General features: G+C 50.3%; 1 protein-coding gene across 2 annotated transcripts; it reads right to left on the bottom strand.

The window, feature by feature from the left end:
- Positions 1-129: 129 nt before the first annotated feature.
- Positions 130-12,295, bottom strand: Lamb2 (laminin subunit beta 2). 2 transcript variants are annotated; one of them, XM_034483849.2, is made up of 33 exons: positions 12,184-12,295; positions 12,010-12,095; positions 11,701-11,873; positions 11,480-11,615; positions 11,325-11,398; positions 10,745-10,933; positions 10,591-10,654; positions 10,151-10,353; positions 9,940-10,060; positions 9,460-9,648; positions 9,097-9,276; positions 8,868-8,980; positions 8,521-8,600; positions 8,310-8,442; positions 7,961-8,119; positions 7,757-7,884; positions 5,345-5,477; positions 4,969-5,161; positions 4,750-4,893; positions 4,315-4,546; positions 4,075-4,238; positions 3,769-3,993; positions 3,463-3,680; positions 3,265-3,361; positions 2,806-3,178; positions 2,528-2,712; positions 2,214-2,455; positions 1,786-2,134; positions 1,286-1,493; positions 1,068-1,209; positions 712-888; positions 458-617; positions 130-375 (listed from the first exon to the last, which is right to left on the bottom strand). In XM_034483849.2, exons 2-33 carry the CDS (start codon positions 12,092-12,094, stop codon positions 239-241), a joined length of 5,406 nt encoding a protein of 1,801 aa, XP_034339740.1. In that variant the 5' UTR covers position 12,095; positions 12,184-12,295; the 3' UTR covers positions 130-238. The 2 variants fall into 2 exon arrangements, with proteins under 2 accessions (XP_034339740.1, XP_034339741.1); XM_034483850.2 differs by having other exon boundaries at positions 12,178-12,284.
- Positions 12,296-22,649: the final 10,354 nt, after the last annotated feature.

Genomic DNA, 22,649 nt, shown 5'->3' with positions numbered 1-22,649 from the left:
GAAGGGCAGCTCTGGGGAGGGCCGGAAAGAGGAGGGGTTCCGGTGCTTTGGCCTTTGCTAGAAGCCTACTGAGGATTAGCGTATATAAAGGTCCTTCGCCCCTCCCATCAAAGTCCGGACAACACAGAAGAGGTTCACACTGGTTTATTGAAAGCACTTGCTAGCCAAGAACTCTTTAATGTGCGGACAAACGCGTGTGTAACAGTGCTTGGAGACAAGGCTAAGCCCTAGGGAGTGATCACTGGCAGGTGTTGTAGATCTGGACCTGCAGGTTGATTGCCTGAAGCACACTGCGCATCCTGGCTTCCAGCCCATCCAACTGGGCCGCTTTGCCCTCCAGTTGACGCTCATTCTCTTCATATGTGCCCTCCAGTTCTAGAAGGGTCAAGAATTAGTTTAGGTCTCTCTCACACAAGCAAGCCCACCTTTCTAAGCTCCTGCCCGCCACGGTCCTCACCCTGTAGCCGCTGCAGCTTGTCCTGAGCATTCTGCAACAGGCCCCGAGCCTCATCCCGCAGTTGTTCTGCCCTGGCTTGTGCAGCCAGAACACCTTCAGCCTTCCGTTCAGCCAACGCCCTTACAGTTTGGTACTGGTCACCTACTTGTTCCCGTAGCTGCTGCAGATGTAAAAGGCAGGGTCAGTATACTAGTCTAGTGGAATTCTAACTACAATATGCCTACCCCCATCCAGATCGCTTTGCCCCAACTAACCTTCTCAGCCTCCCTGGCACGGCTCTGAGCACTGCCTGCCGTTTCTTCAGCTGTAGATGCTGCCAGGCTATTTCCTGCCCGTTTCAGTTTCAGGGCCTCCAGGAGGGCATCTAATTGCCGAGCCCGCTCACTAGCAGAGTTCAGAGACTGCTCTGCACCTGCCATCCTCTCCTGGACCTGCCACAGAAAGGCCCAGTTTTAACAAATCCACCGTTAGTCCCAGCAATTGAGGAGAAGCAAGTTGATCTTCCAGGCCAGCCAGGGCTACATAGTAAGACTCTGTCCCAAACAAAACAAACCAGATCTATAATACATGCCCATTACTTCGTCCCACTGATGTCCTAGGGAAAGCATACCTGCTGCAGGGTCTGCTCTGTGTTTTGTGTGTCAACTACTGCTCCCCGGATGGCACCCTGAGCAGCTCCCTGTGCCCTCTGTGCCTCCTCCAGTGCAGCTTGAACTGTCTCTGCCTTCTGTCTCTCACTCTCAGCCCGGCTCCTGAGGAAGAGGGGCGATCAGGGTCTACAGGACCAGAACCAGGTGTCAGGAATGGGGACCAGGCTTGGGGTCACACCGTGCCCGCTGTGCATCTTGCAGTAGCTGTTCGGCCCGACGCACATCCCCCATGGTATGTGCCAGGATTGTGTCCACGTCAGCCAGGCTTCGGACACGTTCTGCGATCTCACTTGCTAGGCGCTGGATCTGCTCAGGTGAGGCTGGGATGGAGATGTCCAGCACCCGCGTCGCTACCATCTCAATACTATCAGGATCAGCTCCCTCCTCTATGGAGACACAGGCAAGGGCTTAACAGACTCTCCAGCATGACCTTGGGAACACAATCTTGGTATTCTGGGGTCTCAGATTGCACATGCAATAGGAGTTTGCTAATAGGCACAAGGACGTAACCAAGGAACAGGGACTATATAGGGGACACAGACTTAGGGACGATGAATGGACAGGGATTCAGGGCCAGACATAGGGTCATAAACACATGTCCATTGCAGAACCTGAGACTCAAGTACACACAGACACAAGGGAAGCAACCACATGGCCTGGGCCACATGGGAGGCTCACGGCTGAGGAAGTCCTTCACATTCTGGATAAGTTCTCGAAGCTCCTGATTGGCCTGCTCCACTTGGCCCCTGGAAGCATTAGCCTTGTCCAGGGCTGCCTGTGCTCGCTGCTGTGCCTCCTCTGCCTGCCGGCGAGTCTCAGACACTCGGCTGAGGATGCCACCACCTTCTACCAGTGCCCGCTGCAGCTCTGCCTGTGTGTGCCGAGCCCGGCCCAGCGCTAGATCTGCTGTGGCTGCTGCCCCACTGCAACCGAGGCCACCACAACGGGGCTGCCCATCCTCATCCCGACATCCGGCACCCCCACAAGGGCTGGTAGCACAGGGTGCGTCCCCTGGGGCCCCACACACCTGCCAGGCACAAAACAAATCAAGGTTCTGTGGGAAGGACACCCACACCCACCTGTCCCTCTCCATACTTGCACCTCACCAACTCATTTACGCCTGTCAGGCTCAGGGTACGGGCATGCTCGGAGAGCCGTCCCAGTGCCTGCTGGTTGGCCAAGTGTTGGCGGTTGAAGTTTTCTTTTTGGGCACCCATCAGCACTTCCGTCCGATGCCTGGTATCTGCTGAATTGCTCACAGGGCTGGGTACTGCAAAGGTGGAGGTGTTGGCACGGCGTTCTGCTTCTGTAGACTGGCTGTGGGCCTGTCGGATGCTGTCATAGGCACCTAAGTTGGGGCAAAGGGGTCAGTCAGCTGAACATTGGCCTGGCCCACCTGCCTAGTTAACCAGCAACTCACCTAAGAAGTTTGAATGTTTGAGGATATCCAGATGCTGTTCAAATTGCCTCAGTGTGAGATTAAGCGCAAGCCCGTCTCTCTCCAGACCACTGAGTGCATGGTTGGCATTGAAATTCTCATCTTGTACATCTGTCAGCTCTGCTTCTAACTGAGTCAGGCGCTCAGTGGTCTTCCCAATTTCATGACTGTATCAATGGGGGACATGTTTAGAGAGGCTTCAGTCCAGATCTCTTGGGCCCTTGCTCCACCCCACCGTATTTATTTAGCCCTGTCCATACCGCAGTCCCTCTGTGGCTTCTACAAGTTTTGCAGTAGAGGCGGCTGAGGTGTTGCGGGCACTCACGATGGCCTGCACCATGCCCAGCTTCCCCTGCAAGTTCAAAAAGCTGCTCTCAAAGGCACCCAGCACACCCGTTTGCTGCAGCTCCTGCGCCCATTGCTCCAGGCGCCGTGTACGAGCAGCCAGGTCCTGTACCACACGATCCCAGTCTCCAAAGCACGCGTGGCAGGGGTGACAAGCAGGAAAAACACCCGAGAAGCCACGAGCACACTGGTCACAGCGCACGCCAGACACGCCTGGGCGGCAGCTACAGTGGCCTGTGGAACGGTGACATTGAGGTTTGTCTATTCCTCTAGGATCACAATCACAGGCTGCAGGAAAAGATGAACCACAGTATGAGGCCCTGGTGATGCAGATGAAATAGTCTTTATCCACCCTGTCTGTCCAGATTTCTCACCGCGGCACTGCAGACCAGGGTCTCCCCAGTGGAGTTCTTGGCACTCAGAACAAGTCCTCCCACCAAAGCCAGCGTGACAGTGGCATTGCCCTGTGAACTGGGGTACAAAGAGAAGAAGGCTCAGAGTCTCTATGAAGAGTAGAATCCTTGTGGCAAATTGCTGGCTCCCTCTACCCAGATATCTCCAGGACCCCATACCTCATTGCAGGTAGGTCCTCTGGCCCGGCTTGGGTGGCAAGCACAAGGCTGACAGCCACGGCCACTGGTGAAGTTCCAAAAGTTGGGGGCACAACGGTCACAACTGAGGCCTTGGACATGGGGGAGGCATGGGCACTGCCCAGTGCTTGGGTCACAATAGCACAGGTCGGTAGACAAGCACCTCTGGGGATCTGTGCCCAGAAGGTTGCAGGTACAGCCTGGGCAAGCCAAGATAGACACAACAATCAAGGGGCTCTGTCTCCAGCAGAAGCCACACCAACCATCTTTTCCCACATTCCTACTCACGGTGACAGCTCTGTCGAGCAGCTTGCCCATGGAAGCCAGGCTTGCAATGGCCACAGTGGGGCCCCTCTGTGTTATGTAAACAACGTAAGCATTGCCCCGTGTGGGGATCACAAGCATCAGGGTCCGTGGGGTCAATGTTTCCACTGCACTCACACAGTTGGCACCTGCCACCTGGCTTTGATGGGTCCCCAAAGTGCCCGGGGGCACAAGCTTCACACCGAAGTCCTGTCCACGGTCAAGAGGAAACCATGATTACTTAGCTTAGTCACCTCACCCTGATCTCATACCCAGGCCCTACCCACTCACCTGTGTAGCCTGCTCGACAGTGGCACACAATTTGCTGGGAATATCCATCCCGATGGCAAGAAGTAGCAAAGTGTCGCTGGCTCCCGGGGCCTTCAGGGCAGGGACAAGGCCGGCACTGGCCCCCATATGGCAGTCGTGGGTCCCCATGAAAACCAGCAATGCACCTGCAGAGAAATGAATAAGTGTTATCTGCAGGCAGCCTGCCCACCCACCAACCACCCATAGCTGCTCTAGGCTCACCTTTCACAGTGCTCACCCCCTGTGTAATCACGGCAGCCCAGGCAAGTGCCTGTATGGGTATCACACTCATCCGCACGCCCGTTGCAGACACACGGACGGCAATTAGGGAATCCCCACTGGCCACGTTGACAGTGGTCACAGCGAAGACCAAAGGCACCAGCTCGGCAGGGACACTGTCCGCTAGTCCCTTCACAGAGGGCACTGAGTGCTCCATCAGGACTACACTGGCAGGCTGGGGACAAGGGAGAGACTGAGTTGGCAGGAGGCAGCCCGGCTGGGAAGGTTGGGGAATGGGAGAAAAGGTTAAGGGACCCCAATCTAAGAGTGTGGGATCCAAGTCAGAGCTAAGGACAGATGAAGCAAAGCCAGAGGAAAGAAGGAGACTTGTAGTGAGAATGGGAAGAGAACAGGGTAGACCAAGAGACAGACACATACCTTGACAGCCTGCAGGGCCAAAGCCATAGTAGCCAGTAGCACAGACGTCACAGCGGCGTCCAACCACTCCAGGTTTGCACCGGCACTGGCCACCGTGAGGATTGCATTCAGAACTCAGCGAGCCTTGAGGGTCACACTGACATGCTATGAGAAGGAGAGCGGATTGCAGATCAGCTAGGTCCCTACTTCTGCCGACCAATCCATATCAAGAATACTTACGCAAGGCACCATTGTAGATCAGGGAGGACACGCTGATGAGGAGGGGGGCACAGGCCTCATATAGAGGGGTCTTGCTGGGCATCAGACCTTCCTCGTGGCAGCGGTAGCGTTCAAAGGTGGTGCGGCGCTCCAGGGCAGCGGCATCACCCCCACTAAACATCTCTAGCACCAAGACGTGGGGCTGCAGCACCAGCTAAAGAGACGGGCAAGAGTGTATCGCACATAGGACCATGTCAGTACCGCCAGAGGACCTGCCTCAGCACAACATGGGCCTGCCTTTCCTGTCACAGACCCTTCCCAATCATCACCACCACCATAATCTCCACCCCATCGGCCCTGCCACCTTAGCCGATATGAGCAAGAGAGACTTGTTCACCGAGTCAATGAGCAATCCAGATCTGGAGTAGGAGGTTTCAAGATGGGCATGACCCCCTGTTCTAATCAGTTTCAGCTTCAGCTTGTAGGAGATACCAGGCTCAAGGCAGACAGGTCTGGGAAAGACCAAAAACCTGGGCATGGGGAGGAGGGAGAGAGAGATAAGATACCACTCAGGGTCCATGTACCCATCATCCTGGGCCATTTACACTGCCACTCACAGCATTCAAACATGTTGACCAAGGCAGAGATGACAGCTGGGCCAGAGCAGGCCAACTTATACCTGTAGAGGCTCTAACATAATCTCAACCGAAGAGTCCCATAAACATGGCTTTCTGGAATCATACAACCATATAGACCAGCATCACTGGAAGCAGAACCTGGCAACCCCACATCTCCTGGTATTAGAGTTGTCAGGTTTTCTTCTTTTCATTTGCATTTATTTGTGTGTGTGTGCACTTGCAGCCTCCCAGTGTGAATGCTGGGAACCAGACTTGGCTTCTCTAAAAGAGCAAGTGGTTCGAGGCCAGCCTGGTCTACAGAGTGAGTTCCAGGACAGCCAGGGCTATACAGAGAAACCCTGTCTCAAAAAACCAAAATATATATATATATATATATATATATATATATATATATATATATTTAATAAATAAATAAATAAATAAAAGAGCAAGTGTTCTTGGCTCCTCTCCAGCCCTGTTTTTTTTTTTTTGTTTTTTGTTTTCTTTTCAGTTTGTTTGTTCTTTTCTTTCTTTGTTGTTTTGCTTTATTGTTTAGACAGGGACCCAACTAAAACATCAGTAGTGCCTGAGTATTTACTTATTTTGTAGTCCCAGAAATTGAACCTAGAGCTTTGTAGCTACTAGCTAAACAGGTGCCACTGAACTACATCCCCAGACCCTTGTTCCCTTGCCCCTGAAACAGTGATCCTGCCTCTCTTCCTACCTCCTAAGTGACTTTCATCATCTGGTAAACCCATAGACTCAATCCCTGAATCTTCCCCAGCTGCGATTTGTTTTTGCTTTCCTACCCAATAAATCCATACAGACCCCTGTAGCGACTGCAGGCAGCCTTCTACTCCTGTGGACTTCTGGCCCACTGTGTCAAGGGTGCCAATGACCTTCATGTAGCTCCACCCAGTGGGAACTGCGCTCTTCTTACATGGCTCCAGCGCTCATGTGGTGAGTTCACTATAACTTCCTCTGCTCTTTTCTCTTAGCTTCTGTGCCCTGCCCACATCCCCCATTTCTCCTGTTCCCCACTCATTTCTCCTTTTATGGGACAAGATTTCATGTCTTCCAGGTAGACTTTGGCTTTTCTGTGTAGTCAAAAACACCTCGAACTTCTAATCCTCCTGTTTCCACCTCCCAAGTGTTAGAATCACAGGCACAACCAGTTCATGCAAACCACATTTTTAGTCCAAAATGACTCCTCTTAGTAGTCATTTTGTCCTCTTAGACAAAATGTGTCCTCTTAGACACAGAAATCTAGCCACTCACTGGCCTTATCCCTCAAATCGGAGAACCTCAGAACTGTTCCTTCTCAGTCACTCATGGTGGTGTATCACTTTAACTCGCACTTGAGAGCACTTGAGATGCTAAGGCAAGAAAATCACAAGTCTCAGGCTAGCCTGGGACCTATCATAAGATCCTGGATTGGAGCTGGGTGGTGGTGGTGATGATGCACACCTTTAATCCTAGCAATAGCGAGGCAGAGGCAGGCGGAGTTCTGTAAACTCAAGGCTAGCCTGATCTACAGAGCGAGTTTTAGGACAGCCAGAGCTACACAGAGAAACCCTGTCTTAAACAAACAAACAAATATATATATATATATATATATATATATGCATTGCAGCACACTCCTTTAATCTCAGCATTTGGAAGGTAGAGATGGCAGAAGTGCAAGGTCATTCTCAGCTACCTAATGAATTCAAGGCCGGCCTGGGATATATGAGATCCTATATCCAAAAAAAGAAAAAAGAAAAAAGAAAAAAAAAAAAAAAAAAAAAAAAAAAAAAAAAAAAAAAAAAAAAAAAAAAAAAAAAAAAAAAAAAAAAGCGGAGCGGAGTTTTAGCATGTGGCTAACAGAGCAATGAAAAAGATACAGGAAACAAATATGCCTAAAATGAAATCAACCTTAACTAGTGCAGTCACATCCTACTCTCACACCCCTGCCTGCAACCATCACCATCAGAAGGCTGTCCCAGGGTAACAGAACAATTAATGTCTTGCCTTCTGAAACTTACACCTTGAGGAAGCAGGCCCCGTGTTATCTATGTCTTTCCTGTGAGCATAGCCATGGGCCTGGCAAACAGCAGCCAGGAGGAGGTACTTGAAAGAAGGAACAGGTGAAAGCACAATGTTGTCTTTTAGGTGATCTGCGGGCAAACCTTCCCGCCGCCACGCCACCTCACCTGGTGTTCCGGTGAAGCATTCCCTGAATGCGGTCGTCCTTAGGCAGTACATGCCCACATGGACTGTGAGCAGACACAGGCCCTGGACGCTGCACCATCAATTCCAGCTCTGCCCATTGCTCAGGAACCTGAAGAAAGAGGACAGTGGAGAGGATGCTTTCACATCCAGAATGTCAGCACAGGTCAGCCACCACAGGGTCTAACCTGGGGCTCCCAGCGCAGTAGCAGGTCATAGTCCATGGCTCTAGGCAAAGAGGTCACCAGGAACTCCACTTCCTGACCTTCTCGCAGCCGCACAAAGCCTGGGCCAGTCCAGGATGGAGTCTCTCGGTTAGTCACCAGACGCTCTACCACCTCGAGCCCCTGAGCCAATACAGTCAAAGCAGGGATGAGGACTCAGGTGAACCACTGTCTCTTCTGCCACAGCTAGCCCCAAACACCATGTCTCCTGCCAAGACCTCCCCTAAGACTGGATAGCACCCTAGGCTCTCCAAAGCACCACCCACAACCCCTTCTCTCTACCATACCACCCACACCCTATGAGTGCTCCCACCTGCCCTTCGGCATCCTCAGCCTCTAAGGTTAAATGGTCTAGATAAGGCCGGAAGTAGCCAGGCTGTACTTGTTCACAGCGCCGTCCAATCATGTGTTGACGGCAGCGGCACTGACCTGTGGCCTCATCACACCTGAGGAATGCAGTGGTTACTTAAGGACGGATGCTTCGCTGTCCCAACCACCTCCCAAGCACCTGTAACAGTACTCACTGAGGATCCAAGGCACCGCCCACATCGCAGTCACAAGGGCGGCAACCCAGCAGGTCATGGCTCAGGCCCCAGTGGCCAGGCTAGAGAAAAAGGATGGCTGGAAGCCAGGAATGGAACAGACCTTGCCACCCACCAAGGAATCCAATCACACTCCCAGCATCTACCATTGACTGGTGAATGCAAAGTCCCTAGACCACACTGCTCTATACCCTTGGCCTCCCAGACCAGACACTTCTCTTCCAGGACTAGACTCTAAGTTCTCAGTGCCCACCCACTGGACTTTGCCCAGAGACATGTGCTTTGAGAACAAGTCCAGGATCCCACAACCCCAGATCCCTCAGTTGTACCAGACAGCGGTCACAGCCATGTCCAGTCACCAGCCGCTTGCAGAAACAGGTCCCACTACTGGAATCACAAGGGGTGCCCCCAGGCACTGTGCCCCGTGAATTACACTGGCAACCTGTAGTGACAGCAGCCCATTTTAGGGAGTGAAAACAGTGCTTAGATTCAACTACATCAGAAACAAGAGGCCAGGAGTTAAAGATCGACATAGGAGTTAGGACAGGAGGCACATACGCTGGCATCCTCGAGGGTCACTGGCACTAAGTCCAAAGAAGCCATCACGGCACTGCTGGCAGCGAGTGCCAACCACATGTTCTTTGCAGCGACACTGGCCTGAGACCAGCCCTAGGACAGGGTCATCATGGGAATCACAACGACCACCATCTTGAGAACCCATAGGGTCACAGTCACAAGCTGAGAAAAAGGAGAGTATAAAGTCACCAATCCCAGTGACAATCCTGAGCCTTCCCCTATTCCTGTTCTGGTTCTACCCCTAACCCTAACCACACAAATTCCCTGAAACTGGGACTGTAATCTAGCTACCCAGTTCTGACTCAGGCTCAGTTTTCTCTCCCTCATGCCCAATCCCAGCCTTACGACGGCACGCAGCTGGATCCCGCATGTCCTTGCTTGGGTCACGGTAGAAGAAGGGCCGGCAGAGCTCGCAGTGGCGCCCAGCTGTGTTGTGCTGACACCCATCACATACACCTCCACTTACATTTCCAGATGCCAGGTAGACAGCCATGTCAAAGTGGCAGCTATGAGTATGCCCATTGCACTCACACTCTGGAGAGAAGGCAAAGAGCAATTGGGAAACCAGGTCCCTAGGATAAGGGACACGGGGAGGAGGGCCAGTATCATCACCTGTGGTGCCATAGGCTAGCATCTGTGGGAGGCAGCTTAAGGACTTCAAGGCTTCAGGATCATTTGGGAGTGGGAGCCAGAGCAGATTACAGAGGAGAGTTGAGGGTCATCAAGGCCTACCCTCTAGACAAAAGCCTAGGTATTTAGGGCTTGACCAACTAGCTTTTGGCTCACCCAGGGCATAGACAGGTTAGAGTTCTGTGTCTCACTCACTCCGACAGGCATGAGTATGGCCGTCCTCAGCAGGATGCCAGGGAAGGTCCTGATAGAAATCCTGACACTGCTCACAGTTGAGTCCACGAGTGTTGTGCTTGCAGATACAGGCCCCATGTACCTGTTTAGATACTCGGTAAGGTTGACAGCACCATCTAGAAATGCCTGTCCCTCCCTGGCCACCCTGTTCCAGTCATCCAAAGTCCCTTACCATTCCCTCAGCATGGGCCGGTGCCCCTGGTGCAGGCGCACACTGTGAGGCGTGTCCATAGCAGAAGCAGTTGCCACGGATGACGAGCTCATAGAGAGCATAATAGTATTTTTCCCGGATCTCCCGCCGTGGATCAAGCAAGTTGTCTCCCAGTGTGTGAAGCCGGGTTAAGTTCACTCGGAGATTGGTGATCTTCAACAGGTCTAAAAGGGGGAGAAGGTTTCATCCAGCTAGACAGGAGGGCCCTTTTTGCCTCATACCCACCAAAGCCACCATTGGTTGCAGCTGCCAAGGTCACCTTGGGAGACCTCTTTTCTATTGCTACCAGAGCTAAACTGGGCTTGGCATCTGCCCTAGGAAGTACCTAAAATAGTTACTGAGGCCCCAAATAGTCCCCATCCGGACACTGAAACTGCCAGTCTCCACAGTAGCACACTCACTCTGAATCCGTGGGCTGTAGGGGTCTGGAATAGGAATAGCAGGGTCCAGCACTCGATAGATGACCTAGCATGGCAAGAAGACGACAGAGACAATGGACCTCGCTTCAGGTCCATCCCAGACCCCATTCATCCCTTTCCTATCATTATCCCCTACCTCGCCTTCTGTAGATGGCTCGATTTCTGAGTAGCGGGATTCACACACTACATCATCCCAGCGACGTGGTGGGGCCAACGGGATTCCTGGGAAGTCAGCCCCGCAGTCATAGGAAAAATATCGGTACACGTGCCAGGTGCGGCCAAAGTCTGCAGAGCGCTCCACCAGCATGGCAGCAGGGCGAAACGTCTGTTTGGGGAAGGAGGACATGTCTGGTTAGCGGGAACCAGCCTAGGTTACTGAGAGCTTTGCTTAGCCATGATCACTGCCAAGCAGCTCAGACAGGTGGGAGAGATTATGAAAGCCAGACAACGATCAGACCAGGGAGGACAGCCACCTCTAACAGGCAGGTTAAAATACCACGAGGCCCAGAGAGGTTGTATCTGACCTAGTCTAGGAATGGGGCACAAGAGAGCATGTGCAAAGGCTTAGAGGTGTTCAGCTATGGAAGCTATGCAGGAAATGACCATGCTTCACACATAGAACACAACACACGAGCTCAGGGAAGCTTGGTTGGGGAGCTAGGGTACTGAGGAGCAAAGCAGGGCATGTCAGGCAGGTTCGCTGACATGTAGGCTACCTTGAAAGTCATAATGAGGTGGGTGAAGTGGAATTCAGCTTCCAGGTCCAATTGGATGGTGACCATTGGAACACCTGCAGAGGAATCAGGGGTCAAGGTTTGGAGGTTAACGGTTATAAGCCCTAATCGCTCTACTGATCTACTCACGGGCTCACCATTCTCTGATTGCCACCAGGCTGTCCGGCGCTGTGGTGCAAAGCTGGTGACTACATTCTGGATCCGATGGCTATTTGGGTTGTCTCTGGCAGAGAAGGGACGTCGGGAGTCACACAGGAAACACTTCTTCTCATCCTGGATTGGGTGGAATTTAGGACAAGTACCTTAGACAGGGCCAACCCCACCCCAACCCAGCCTCACATCCAGTCCCCAGCAGCACCTGCAGGTGACTGACAATACAGTAGGGTTGAGGGCTATGCAAGCCACACGTGGATGAGGCCGTCAGTCTGTCCGCACGGCCCACCAACAGGTCACCGGTGGCTGGATAGCAGCTTCCTCGAGAACAGCCAGGTACATCCAAGGACGGGGCCTGGGCCAATGTGGCAGCCAGCACTGAGGACAGTGGGTCAACCGGTTCAACAGCAGTGCTCCTAGTGGGTAGCCCCATCCCTTGGGCCCCTGGGACAGCCTGCCACCCCCCAAACTACCATCACATCCCACAACCTTAGGCCTCACCAGGCCCCCTCACCACTTAGAAGTAGGCCCAAGCGAAGTTCCCATGGCACAGGCTGTCCCTGCCTGCCCCTCCCTGGCTCTCCTGAGGCCCACTCCATCCTGAAGAGAAGTGAAATGGAGATAAGGAGAGATAAAGAGGCCAAAGACGAAAGCCCACCACCTCCCTTGGGTTGATGCTGACCCTGACCGTGTGGGTACTGGGCTGGTTTCCCTTCAGGCCCTCAGTCTGCCCCAGGGTCCGACCAGCAGTCACTCCTCCACAATCTGAGGGACTCTGACGACTTTGAGTAAAGTTGGAAAGCAAGGGAAAGAAGCAAAACATGGAGTGGATCTGAAACAGGATTATAACTGAGGATAGACCCCCACCCTACCATACCCCTACCCCTGCAGGTGACCCTCATCTAAAGAACTGGGCTTCGGTTACTTCACCCACATTTTTTTTTTAAGCTGAGGTTTATTTAGCAGAGGTGTATTTGGCAAAGAAGCAGGTTAGTTAGAGGAACTGTTGGAACTGTTGACTAAAGGGAACATCCAAAGAGAAATTGGAGTAGGCTGCTCAAAGACAGAACAGCCTGACCCACAATCTTCATCGTATCCCTTTAAGTCCAGATGTGTACAAAGACCAGTGGTAGATAGCAAGCATGGCCTTTCGGTGACAGGAAGAGGGCTCGTGGAGTTGGGGGATGGCAGAGGGAAATAAGAGGTTTGTGATCTTTGCGAGATCTGGAAGGAGCTTATGGCCTTTGTCCTTGGTGTCACTACGGAAACCACTATCAAATCAGCCACGGGACTCCCAGGGTTACAGCATCAACAGGGCGATGGTAAAGGTGCAAGCTGGAATCCTATTGGGCCTGTGGGAAGGCTTAGGATTCCCCCAAAAGACAGAATAGGACTGAGCTCTAGGAGATACTGGGAAAGCCACACACTACGGCCTGAAACATAACTCTAAGGAACTTGACCGTCCATAATCACTTCAGCAAATGGGTTGCGAGAAAGGTTGCCTGTTTCCTGATTAAAATGGGCTGTGGCTACTCAGTTACCCAGAGCTGGGTTCTGGGTGACAGACTCTGGACCAGCAGCAGCGAGTGAATCCGAATCTTGTGACTATCCATTCCGGACTTTCCAGTCGTCTGGCAGCCCGGGAGCGGAGAGTTGGAATGCGCGCACCCACTAGGCGCGCGCCCCACCCAGACCCCTGGGACTTCAGGCGGGAAGAGGGTGGGTTCAGGGTCCATAAGGCTTGCTTTGAGTGCCACCGCTATGAACAGACTGCTGGAGATCAAGCAAAGATTACTGGAAGCTGCAGGCGCCTGTGGGAAAGCTGAAAGTTCTTCTGAGGAAACTTTCCGCTTCACAAAGGAGGATGGGGGCGGGGCAGTCAATCTGCTGGATTTTCCCCGTCACTTGAGTCTCCACTCACCTAGAAGAGTTCTGTGGACAATCTAGGGAAGCCCTGGGATACTAGAGGTGATGGGTCAGAATTTTAGAGCACTGGGAGAGAAAGGGGTGGGATGGGCTTAAGGGCATTAGAGCGGGTTGCGTGATAGCTCCATTCTCAAGGTTAGACAGCGGGCCAATGAGGGACATCATAGAGTCACATTTAGAACAGAGGGTACTCACTAGGGTCTCCGGTCTCTCAAGATCAAAATGAGAAGCCGGGCGGTGGTGGCGCCTTTAATCCCAGCACTTGGGAGGCAGAGGCAGGCGGATTTCTGAGTTCGAGGCCAGCCTGGTCTACAGAGTGAGTTCCAGGACAGCCAAGGCTACACAGAGAAACCCTGTCTCGAAAAAAAAAAAAAAAAATCAAAATGAGATTCCTTGGTCACTGTAGTGTCACCCAGGTGTTTTTAGGGTCTTTTCCTTTTATTTTTAAGTGTATGAATGTTTTGTCTGTACAAACATCAGAAAAGGGCATCAGATCCCTTGGAACTGGAGTTACATGTGGACTGCCATGTGGGTGCTGGGATTCGAACCCAGGTCCTCTGGAGGAGCAGCCTGTACACCTAACAGCTTAATTTCTCCAGCTGGGCCAGGTTCATTTTTTGCCGGCATTTGTAGACGGCCGTCAGCAGCTAGCATGGCTGTAGCATGTACGTTCTTAAAGTTTTGCTGCTTTGAGCCAGCAGATTGGCTGCTTTGTGCCCAGGATCTGGACGTTCTGTGCCAGGCTGTGCTCAGAAGTTACATCTCAGCCAGGACTGTAACTTCTGACGGTGGCCCAAATCTCTATCACAACTCTGACCCCAGCCCTAACCTTCAATGAACCCTGACTCAAATCAACATTGACACTGTCCTGAACTTCACTGCCTCCCACATCTCCACAGAAGTTTGAATCTGATAATGACTTTTAATGTTTGTTGTAGCCTCAACATTCCTTCTGATTTAATGCTACCCCCAGTCTGCACCACTAAGCCCCAGCCACATCTCTCTCTAGGTGGCTCTGATAGCTCCAGCGGCTCTGCCTTTCACCCTAGTTCCTGATCCTCAGTTTCTGTCTGAGCCAGCTCTTCTGCAGCATGCCAGCAGGGTGCGTGTACCCTTCTGCAGATCCACAGAACTTCTTTGGCCATCTGCAACTTCTAGAACAATGTTACACATCATATCCTGTCCAGACTCTAGTAACCTGAGAAAAATCACTGCTCAAGGTTACTGGGATGTAGGGATTTTAGAACTGACCCCACCCCCCACCCCCATATAGCTTATCCTACCTTCTACTGTTCCTGAAGGTTCCCTGAGACCCTAATATCCCAATTCACCTAGCCTAGGCTACTAGATATGCCCATGGCCCATGTTGCCTGCTCTTCCACCTGAGTCTGCTTCTAACTCAGTGTGAAATGTGTTCTGAGATCCTCAGCCACTGGACACATGCTCCAGCTCAGGGCCGTATCTACGAGCAGTGGAGTGCACTATCATCTGAGTATCCACTAGCAGCAAAAGAATGGAATTGTAGACAAGCCACAGCAAGGTGGTTACCAGGTCAAGTATTGATCTCATGTGGGTGATTAGTACTTGCTGGAGGATCCCAGGAGTGGAGAGGGATCAGAGTAGGGGTTTTCTAAGTTTGTAGAGGGTGTAGGTATCTGTGGTGTGTATTGGGGTGGGGGTGGTAGTGTGTGTGTGTGGTTGTGGGGTGTATATGTTTGTGTGTGTGTGTGCATGGGGTGTATGTGTGTGTGTGCATGTGGGTGAAGGTATGTAACCTTAGCCTTCATCTATCTAGAAAGGTGTAGGGATCAGGACCTACACAAGAACTTTGATGGATAACCTAAGGGACCCTCATCCCAACCTCTCACTGACCCTTCACCTGCCTGTAACAGTTCTGAGGTGGTTTGAGGTTTACAAGAACCAGTTGTTATATCTGGGCCTGGTGCCAAGGCCTTGTAATCTCAAGATGCAAGTGCAAGGAGAATCTCCATGAGTTCAGGGCCAGCCTGGACTACATAGTAAGACTCTGTCTAGAAGAAAAAACAATAGCCGGGTGGTGGTGGCGCACGCCTTTAATCCCAGCACTCGGGAGGCAGAGGCAGGCGGATTTCTGAGTTCGAGGCTAGCCTGGTCTACAGAGTGAGTTCCAGGACAGCCAGGGCTACACAGAAAAAAAAAAAAAAAAAAAAAAAAAAAAAAACCAATTAGGGAATGTGCAGAAAACCTTGCAAATTAGTTGTTAAGTGTCACAAATACTACAAGCCACCATGGTAGGTTACACCATGAAAATGGATGCAGGCTTCTAATCAGTCCCCCTAAATACCAGACGATTTTTTTTTGTTTGTTTTTGATTTTTGAGACAGAATCTCCTGTTTCTAGGGCTAACCTTGAACTCACCCTCCTGCTTCTTTAGTAAGAAGTATGTGTGTGCCTCCACATCTGCATGGTATTCAGGGGATAAAGCCCAGAGCTTCATTGATGCCGGGCATGCTGTATCAATTGAGCTATGTCCCAGGCAGCTGTTAAACACTCGCCAGCTTACTAGTGTTCCCCTGTGAAGTCTGTTCAGTCCTGTGAGTACTCCTTAACAGCACCATGACAATATTCTGGGTACCACCCATCTCTGTCTTCCACTCTGAACAGACATACATGTACAAGAAAACATAGCCATAAAGACACACTAGATGATCCGAATAGCTATTTGCAGGGCAGCCGTATCCCAAAGCCTTATCACATAAAACCATGTTTTCTAGACCTGGATCCCTGTAAAGCTTGCTGTGGCCTGAATATGCTGTAGTTAGTAAGGCTGGGTCAGATGTGGACCATATCTTCCTGCAGCCCCATGTCTAAGCTATAGTCTCCAGAGGCTCCCTGTTATGGCTTAGTAACATTGTACCCATTCTTGATAACTGCTCCAAATTTATGACAGCTATGTCCAGGTTACAAGATATAACCTGTGGGAGGCACTTAGAGTAGCCTATCCAGTAGACAGGGCTCGGGGGCAAGGAGGGACTCCCACAAAGCCCAGAAACACAGGCTCTCAAGTCCCTGGCTCCTATAGGACTGCAAACAAGATGGGAGATATAAGAAGAATGTGTGTCTCAGATCTCCTGCTAACCCTTACCCAGCCTGCCCCTTGAAGAGAGAGGTAACATCTCTCACAGTAATCCATATTTCCATCCACTTCTCCAGTTCTGTCTATGTGGGTCCAACATCAGGATCCAATGATCTACTCTTCAGCTCCCACAGACACAAGATAAATAAATAAAATGTTGAAGTGGAAACTTAAGAGTTCTTTGGAAAGTCGGTTGGATGGTGTTTCCCTGGGGCAGACAGGAGAAGGAATATTTCATTAAAGTGGACACATGTGAAAGGCTCAGACAGACTCGTGAAGAAATGTTTCACTGAAGCAGACACAGGAGAGAGGATGTTCTGCTAAAGCAAGCATGTGAAAGGACACGTGATGAAGGATTCTTTGCTAATGACACACGTTTTGGTCCTCCTTACACTGTGTAATTGAGCTGCATTTGTCAGGACGTCATTGAGAGAAAGGCACCAAAAAACTTCTGGTGGTGTGCTGCAGTTTCTTGCTGCTTTCCAGACTCGGGCTGATTGGATGCACGTGATGAGGCAAGGCACGTGGAGGTCATGACGTTTAGATAAAGAGGACTCCACTGAGTGACAGAGAGATTGACTTGCTGGTACAGCTAGCTGTGCAATGCTTGTGGGTCTCGCATCTTTGCTTTGCTTCCCTGAGAGAGGCACAGCTGAGAACTTCTGGTGTTCCTGTTGGTCCCTCCTGCTGACTCAAGCCAAGCTGGGTCCTGGCTGTCTCTGCTAGTGTCACTGCTTTTGCTAACCTGACTCTACTGAACTGGACTGCTGATGTATCTATGAGGTGTTTGCAAGTGGATCAAGCTTCCACTGCCTGCTGACCTGTGAACTGAACTGCTGATTTCCAGACAACACAGACAGGAGTTGTTCCAAAAAACCTTTCTAAATAGGTCCACTTCCCCCTCCCACTCCATTTACATTGTATCCATTGTATCATTTCTTTCCCACTAACTCTGGTGGGCGGTGGGTTACAAGGAAGGTTAAAGTGTTTAAGAACCATCATTAAATAGGATTGAGTGCTGGACTCTGGGACGCTGACTAGAGAGTCCATCTCTCTGGAAACCAGATTCCTTGCCTTAACCCCCATCTATTTTATGGGTTGCTGCATCATCCCCACAGACAGGAGACTGTCTGTTAGTACTTGCACCTGATGCAGTACTTTCTGAAGGACCTGCAAGTGTCAGAGTAGTAGATCTTTTTGCACAGGTGACTATGTCCTGGGCTGCCAATCCAGGAGAATCAAGCACTGGTCCCAGAATGTAAAGTAGGCAGGGCAGGAAGTATAGTGTGGAAGAGAACTGCTGGGACCTGGGGCACATATCTGGCACCTACAATGGAGACGTCCTTTCTGCTGTGGTAGATACCCATGTGATGGTCACAGCTGGTGAAGATGGAGCCTTGGGCCTAGAGAGATGGCCCAGTGGTTAAGAGCACTGACTGCTTTTCCAGGGGACCTGGGTTCAACTCCCAGCACCATCATGGTGGCTCACAAGAGTCTATAACTCCAGTTCCAACCAGCTCCCATACTCTGTGTACACAGACATTCATGTACATATATAAAAACATCCATATACATATATAAAATAAATAAGTATGAAGCTTTGTAGGACACATGTGTATAGGCTGTAGGAGAGAAACTAGATCTGGACAGCAGATAGTACTAGCCTTAGCTTCAAGAATGACCTTGTGTGGTGATACCTATCTCTAATCCCAGGGTCTGGTGGAGATGGATTTTATAAAACTAACTCAGGCAGTTTTAGCTACATAGCAATTTCAAGGCCACCTGAGCTCAAGACATCTCTCTCAAAACGAAACAACTTTAAAAAGCCAGGTTTGGTGTACGCCTATAGTTTCAGTACTTTAGAAGCCTCTGAGAGAGGGTCACTGTGAGTTCAAGTCCAGCCTGGGCTTATTTAAGAAGTACTAAGCCTGTCAATGCTACATATCAAAATCCAATATCAAAAGACAAAAAAAAGATTGAAAAGCAAATAACACACTCATGCGGTCCTGTTTAAGTGGGTGTGTGCATGCCTGTCCCTCCTGCTTAGGATTCACATGGGCACTGGCATCTCTCCTGACAGGCCAGGCCGTATTCACAGCAGCCCTTGGGCAGGGGTGCCCAGGTTCACAGGTTCTTTTATTTGTTTCTTTTGTTTCATTTTTTTGTTTGTTTGTTTTTTTCAAATGTATGTAGCCCTAGGACTACTGGAACTCTCTCTGTAGACCAAGCTGGTCTCAAACTCAGAGATCTGCCTGCCTCTGCCTCCCGAGTGCTGGGGTTAAAAGCAGTGTGCCACCACACACCCTTCTCAGAGAGTCTACTAACACTGTATTGAACCAGGGTTGAAGGCTTACAGACAGGACTAAGAATGTGCTGGGTCTTCCTCCAGGAAGCCACCACCTGCTCACTTGTTCCACGTGCAATGACACTATAGGGCAGCTTTATTTTCACGGGGTGTGGGGGGCTATGGAAGTGTCCTGTTCACTTCTTCATTCCTACTCTGATAACCCTACTCTCCTGACATGAGGAGCAGGTGGAAGTCCTGAATCTGGCCAGTAGGGGAACACACTATGTCCTGAGAGATGAGAGTGAGCATTGCAAACTCCCTCCCTCCTGAGGAAGCAGTGACCAGGAGTGCTTGACATACACACACCTGTGTGCCTTCTTCTTCCTGACAGGCTCTGGCCTCTGGTCTCTGCATTCGGTGGCAGGCTCCTCACCTACTGCTTTCTTTAGCCTGGCCTGGTTGGCCAGTCCAATCTCTGCCTCCCATGAATCCTGACCTACCCTTTTTTGCTTCAATATGTCCTGCTGAGTCCCCATGCCTCTCTCACCCATTAACTCTGACCCTGATTCCTACCTCACCAAAGACACAGAACATACTTAAGGCTTCATTGGGCAGGTTCTTTCGAGAAGTGCTTGCTTCCCAAGGATCTGCCTGTACCAGATCTCCATTCTAGCTCGGCACCTGTGCCTTGTCAGTCCATTCTCAGCCCCACCAGACCATGCTCACTGCTTGTCATGTGTAATTGTAACTTTTATCCGAGTAAAGTAATTGTCTTGGAGGCTTATGCCTGTCGGCTAACCTAGCCCTAGTAATGGGAGCTTCTAGACGCCATACAATGTAACCTAGGCCAACCTAGAATGTTTCAGCCTCTGAGACTTGCTGTTGAATAAGCCCATCCTTTCTAGTTCTTTTTGAGCTCTGTTGGCTGGCTTAACTCAACTGTTCTGATTCAAACTCCTCTCCAAGCTGACTGATTCGATCTGCGCTCTCTCTCTCTCTCTCTCTCTCTCTCTCTCTCTCTCTCTCTCTTGCGCTCTCTCTCTCTCTCTTGCGCTCTCTCTCTCTCTCTCTTGCGCTCTCTCTCTCTCTCTCTCTCTCTCTCTCTCTCTCTCTCTCTCTCTATCTCTCTCTCTCTGTGTGTGTCTTGACCCCTCCTGCTTGGCCTCAAACTAACTCAGACAATCTGTTCTAATATTCTGGCTGCTTCTCATTTTCTGGCTCATTCTTCCTTCACCAGTGTCTAGCTTCAGTTTATCTCTGTAAAACTCACCTGTTTAAACTTTCTGTCTCTCTCTCTCTCTCTCTCTCTCTCTCTCTCTCTCTCTCTCCCTCCCTTTCCCCCTTTCCCTCCCTCTCCCTCCCTCTCTCCCTCCCCCTCCTCCTCTTCCCCCTCTCCCTCTCTCCCTCCCTCTCTCCCTCCCTCCACTGCCCCTTAACTTAAGTAATTTCCCTTCTCTCTTCTCATGAGAGTATATCCTATTCTGTCAAATCTTTCTCTATTCATTACTTTGTCTGCCACTCAATTAGACATCACTTTCAAACATGGGTGCTTCCTTCTACAAGCTAACTTTACCTTCACTGCTTGGGATGAAAGGTATGTACTAAGGGTGTGTCTGCATTCCAACCAGAGGGATTAAAGTTCTGTGCTACGGGCTGAGACACACCACAACTCGAAACAATTTTCAGTAAATAACAAGATCTGGGTGTTCCCCGTGTAGACAACAGTCTATCCTGCAACAGTCCTGACCCATTCCTAACAGTTTGTCCGCACAATAATGCATAGCTCTACATCCAGCTGGGCACATGCATCCTCAGACAAAAAAGACTCTCCCCACCACCTTCCCCTCTCCCTCTTGCTCTATCTGTAATGAGATCCGATGCCCTCTTCTGGTGTGTGTGAAGATAGCGACAGTGTACTCATACATAAAATAAATAAATCTTTAAAAAAATTTACTTATGTATTTGAATACATTGTAGCAGTCTTCAAACATTACAGATGACTGTGAGCCACCATGTGGTTACTGGGAATTGAACTCCAGAACTCTGGAAGAGCAGTCAGTGTTCTTAACCACTGAGCCATCTCTCCAGCCCCTTTGTTTTAAGCACAGTAATTTAAAACTTAAAACACAACTTTATCCCTCATACTGTCTCTTTACAGCTGCCTTTAAATAATCTAACTGTTCTTTCTGTGTGATATTCCTGGAGAGATGTTAACAAAAAGTCTACTCACTCCAGGCAATGCACTGGGAACAGAACAAAGTACAGACACCACCAAAGTCCAATGTGGTGAACTAGTGAGTTTTATTGGGGTTCCTACAGAAACAGAAATGACCCAAAGACAGCTGCATCACCAAAGCCAGTTTCAGCATGGGTGACAATCATGAAGTCTGAAAACCTGGAGCACACTCTAGGGCCTGCAGGCAGCTCGACCAACTGAAGAATCAGTTGGTATGAGCTTCTTCCAGGGGGCTTGTTTTATCTCAGCTTCCTCTGGTTGGCTTGGCAGGTCTGTTTGCTTGAGACAGCCTAGCTAGTCTGAGCCTAGCTGGTCAGCTTGCCTGAGAGTGTCTTTAGGCAGTCAGCCTTTACTACTTATATATGCTTAGGGAGGGATGGAGGAAGGGATCTAGTGAATTCCATCAGTTTCAAGGACTTCCTGAATTCCTGAGCTTAAGGAGTTTCCCTGTAGACAGGAATTTTTCTCCTCCCTAGAATATCTTGCATCTTAAGGAGCCCCCCTAAAGGATGGGATGTTGTACTTCCACTTAGAACACCCTGTGTCTTAAGGATGGACTGTTTTCTCCTCCCTTTAGATTGTAAAGTTCAGAACAGCCAGTGTCTTAAGGAGCTTCCCTGCTAAATGGATGATTTTATCTTAGAGAAACATGCTATGCAACACACAGCTGCCCTGGGTGGAGTTACAAGGCAATTAAATCATTCAGATAAAGGAGGTGACTGGTCCTCAACCTCAAACCTACCTGCCTTGAACTTCCCGTTGTAGATGGTAGTTCAAACGGCACACACTGATTCAGGGGACAGTTGGGGCACTGCCCACTCAAGACACATTTAGTGGTCAGGGAACTGTATGGGTGGCCCCCAGGATCAGGTCTCAGTCACAATGTTGGTAAGCCTTTCTTCATTATTCCCATGCAGCCTGCTCGGAATTTCTGCAAATGTTCTGTGGCCCCAGCATCTAACACTTCAGCTCAAGTGTCACTTTTATCAATGACAGACAGGAGATCAGAGAACAACCGGTGGCACCAGGTAGTTCGGCCTCATTCACCTGCTCCCATCCTCCTCTGGCCCTCAGAGCTAATTCATACTTCATCTCTGCTTCCCAAAATCTCCTTAATCTTCACCTCCTATCTCTCCAAAGGTGCAAGTTTATCCCAGACAATGCAGGCCCTCACACTTCGAGCAGCCTCCATTAGGTTTTCCTTCCTTCTAAACAACCCATTTGGTTCTCACTTCCTTGTGCAAATCTTCCCCATGGTTCATGTCTCCTAGTCTTGTGAACTCTGACCCCTGCCCTATTCTCACCTCCCGCCCTTCCTTCCTTCCTTTTTCTTTCTTAAAAGATTTATGTATTTAAGTACACTTTCACTGTCTTCAGACACACAAGAGGCACCAGATCCCATTACAGATGGTTGTGAGCTACCATGTGGTTGTTGGGAATTGAACTCAGGACCTCTGGAGGAGCAGTCAGTGCTCTTAACCCCTGAGCCATCTCTCCAGGCCCCCTACCACCCTCTTCCTACTTTCTCCATGGGTACAATCCTAGACCTGTGCTTCCCTGCCTCCCTGACAGCTTCACTGCAAAAATCCT

Source organism: Arvicanthis niloticus, chromosome 21 (genome assembly GCF_011762505.2).
Source record: "Arvicanthis niloticus isolate mArvNil1 chromosome 21, mArvNil1.pat.X, whole genome shotgun sequence".
NCBI lineage: Eukaryota > Metazoa > Chordata > Mammalia > Rodentia > Muridae > Arvicanthis > Arvicanthis niloticus.
This window is presented reverse-complemented; position numbering and strand designations above follow the sequence as displayed.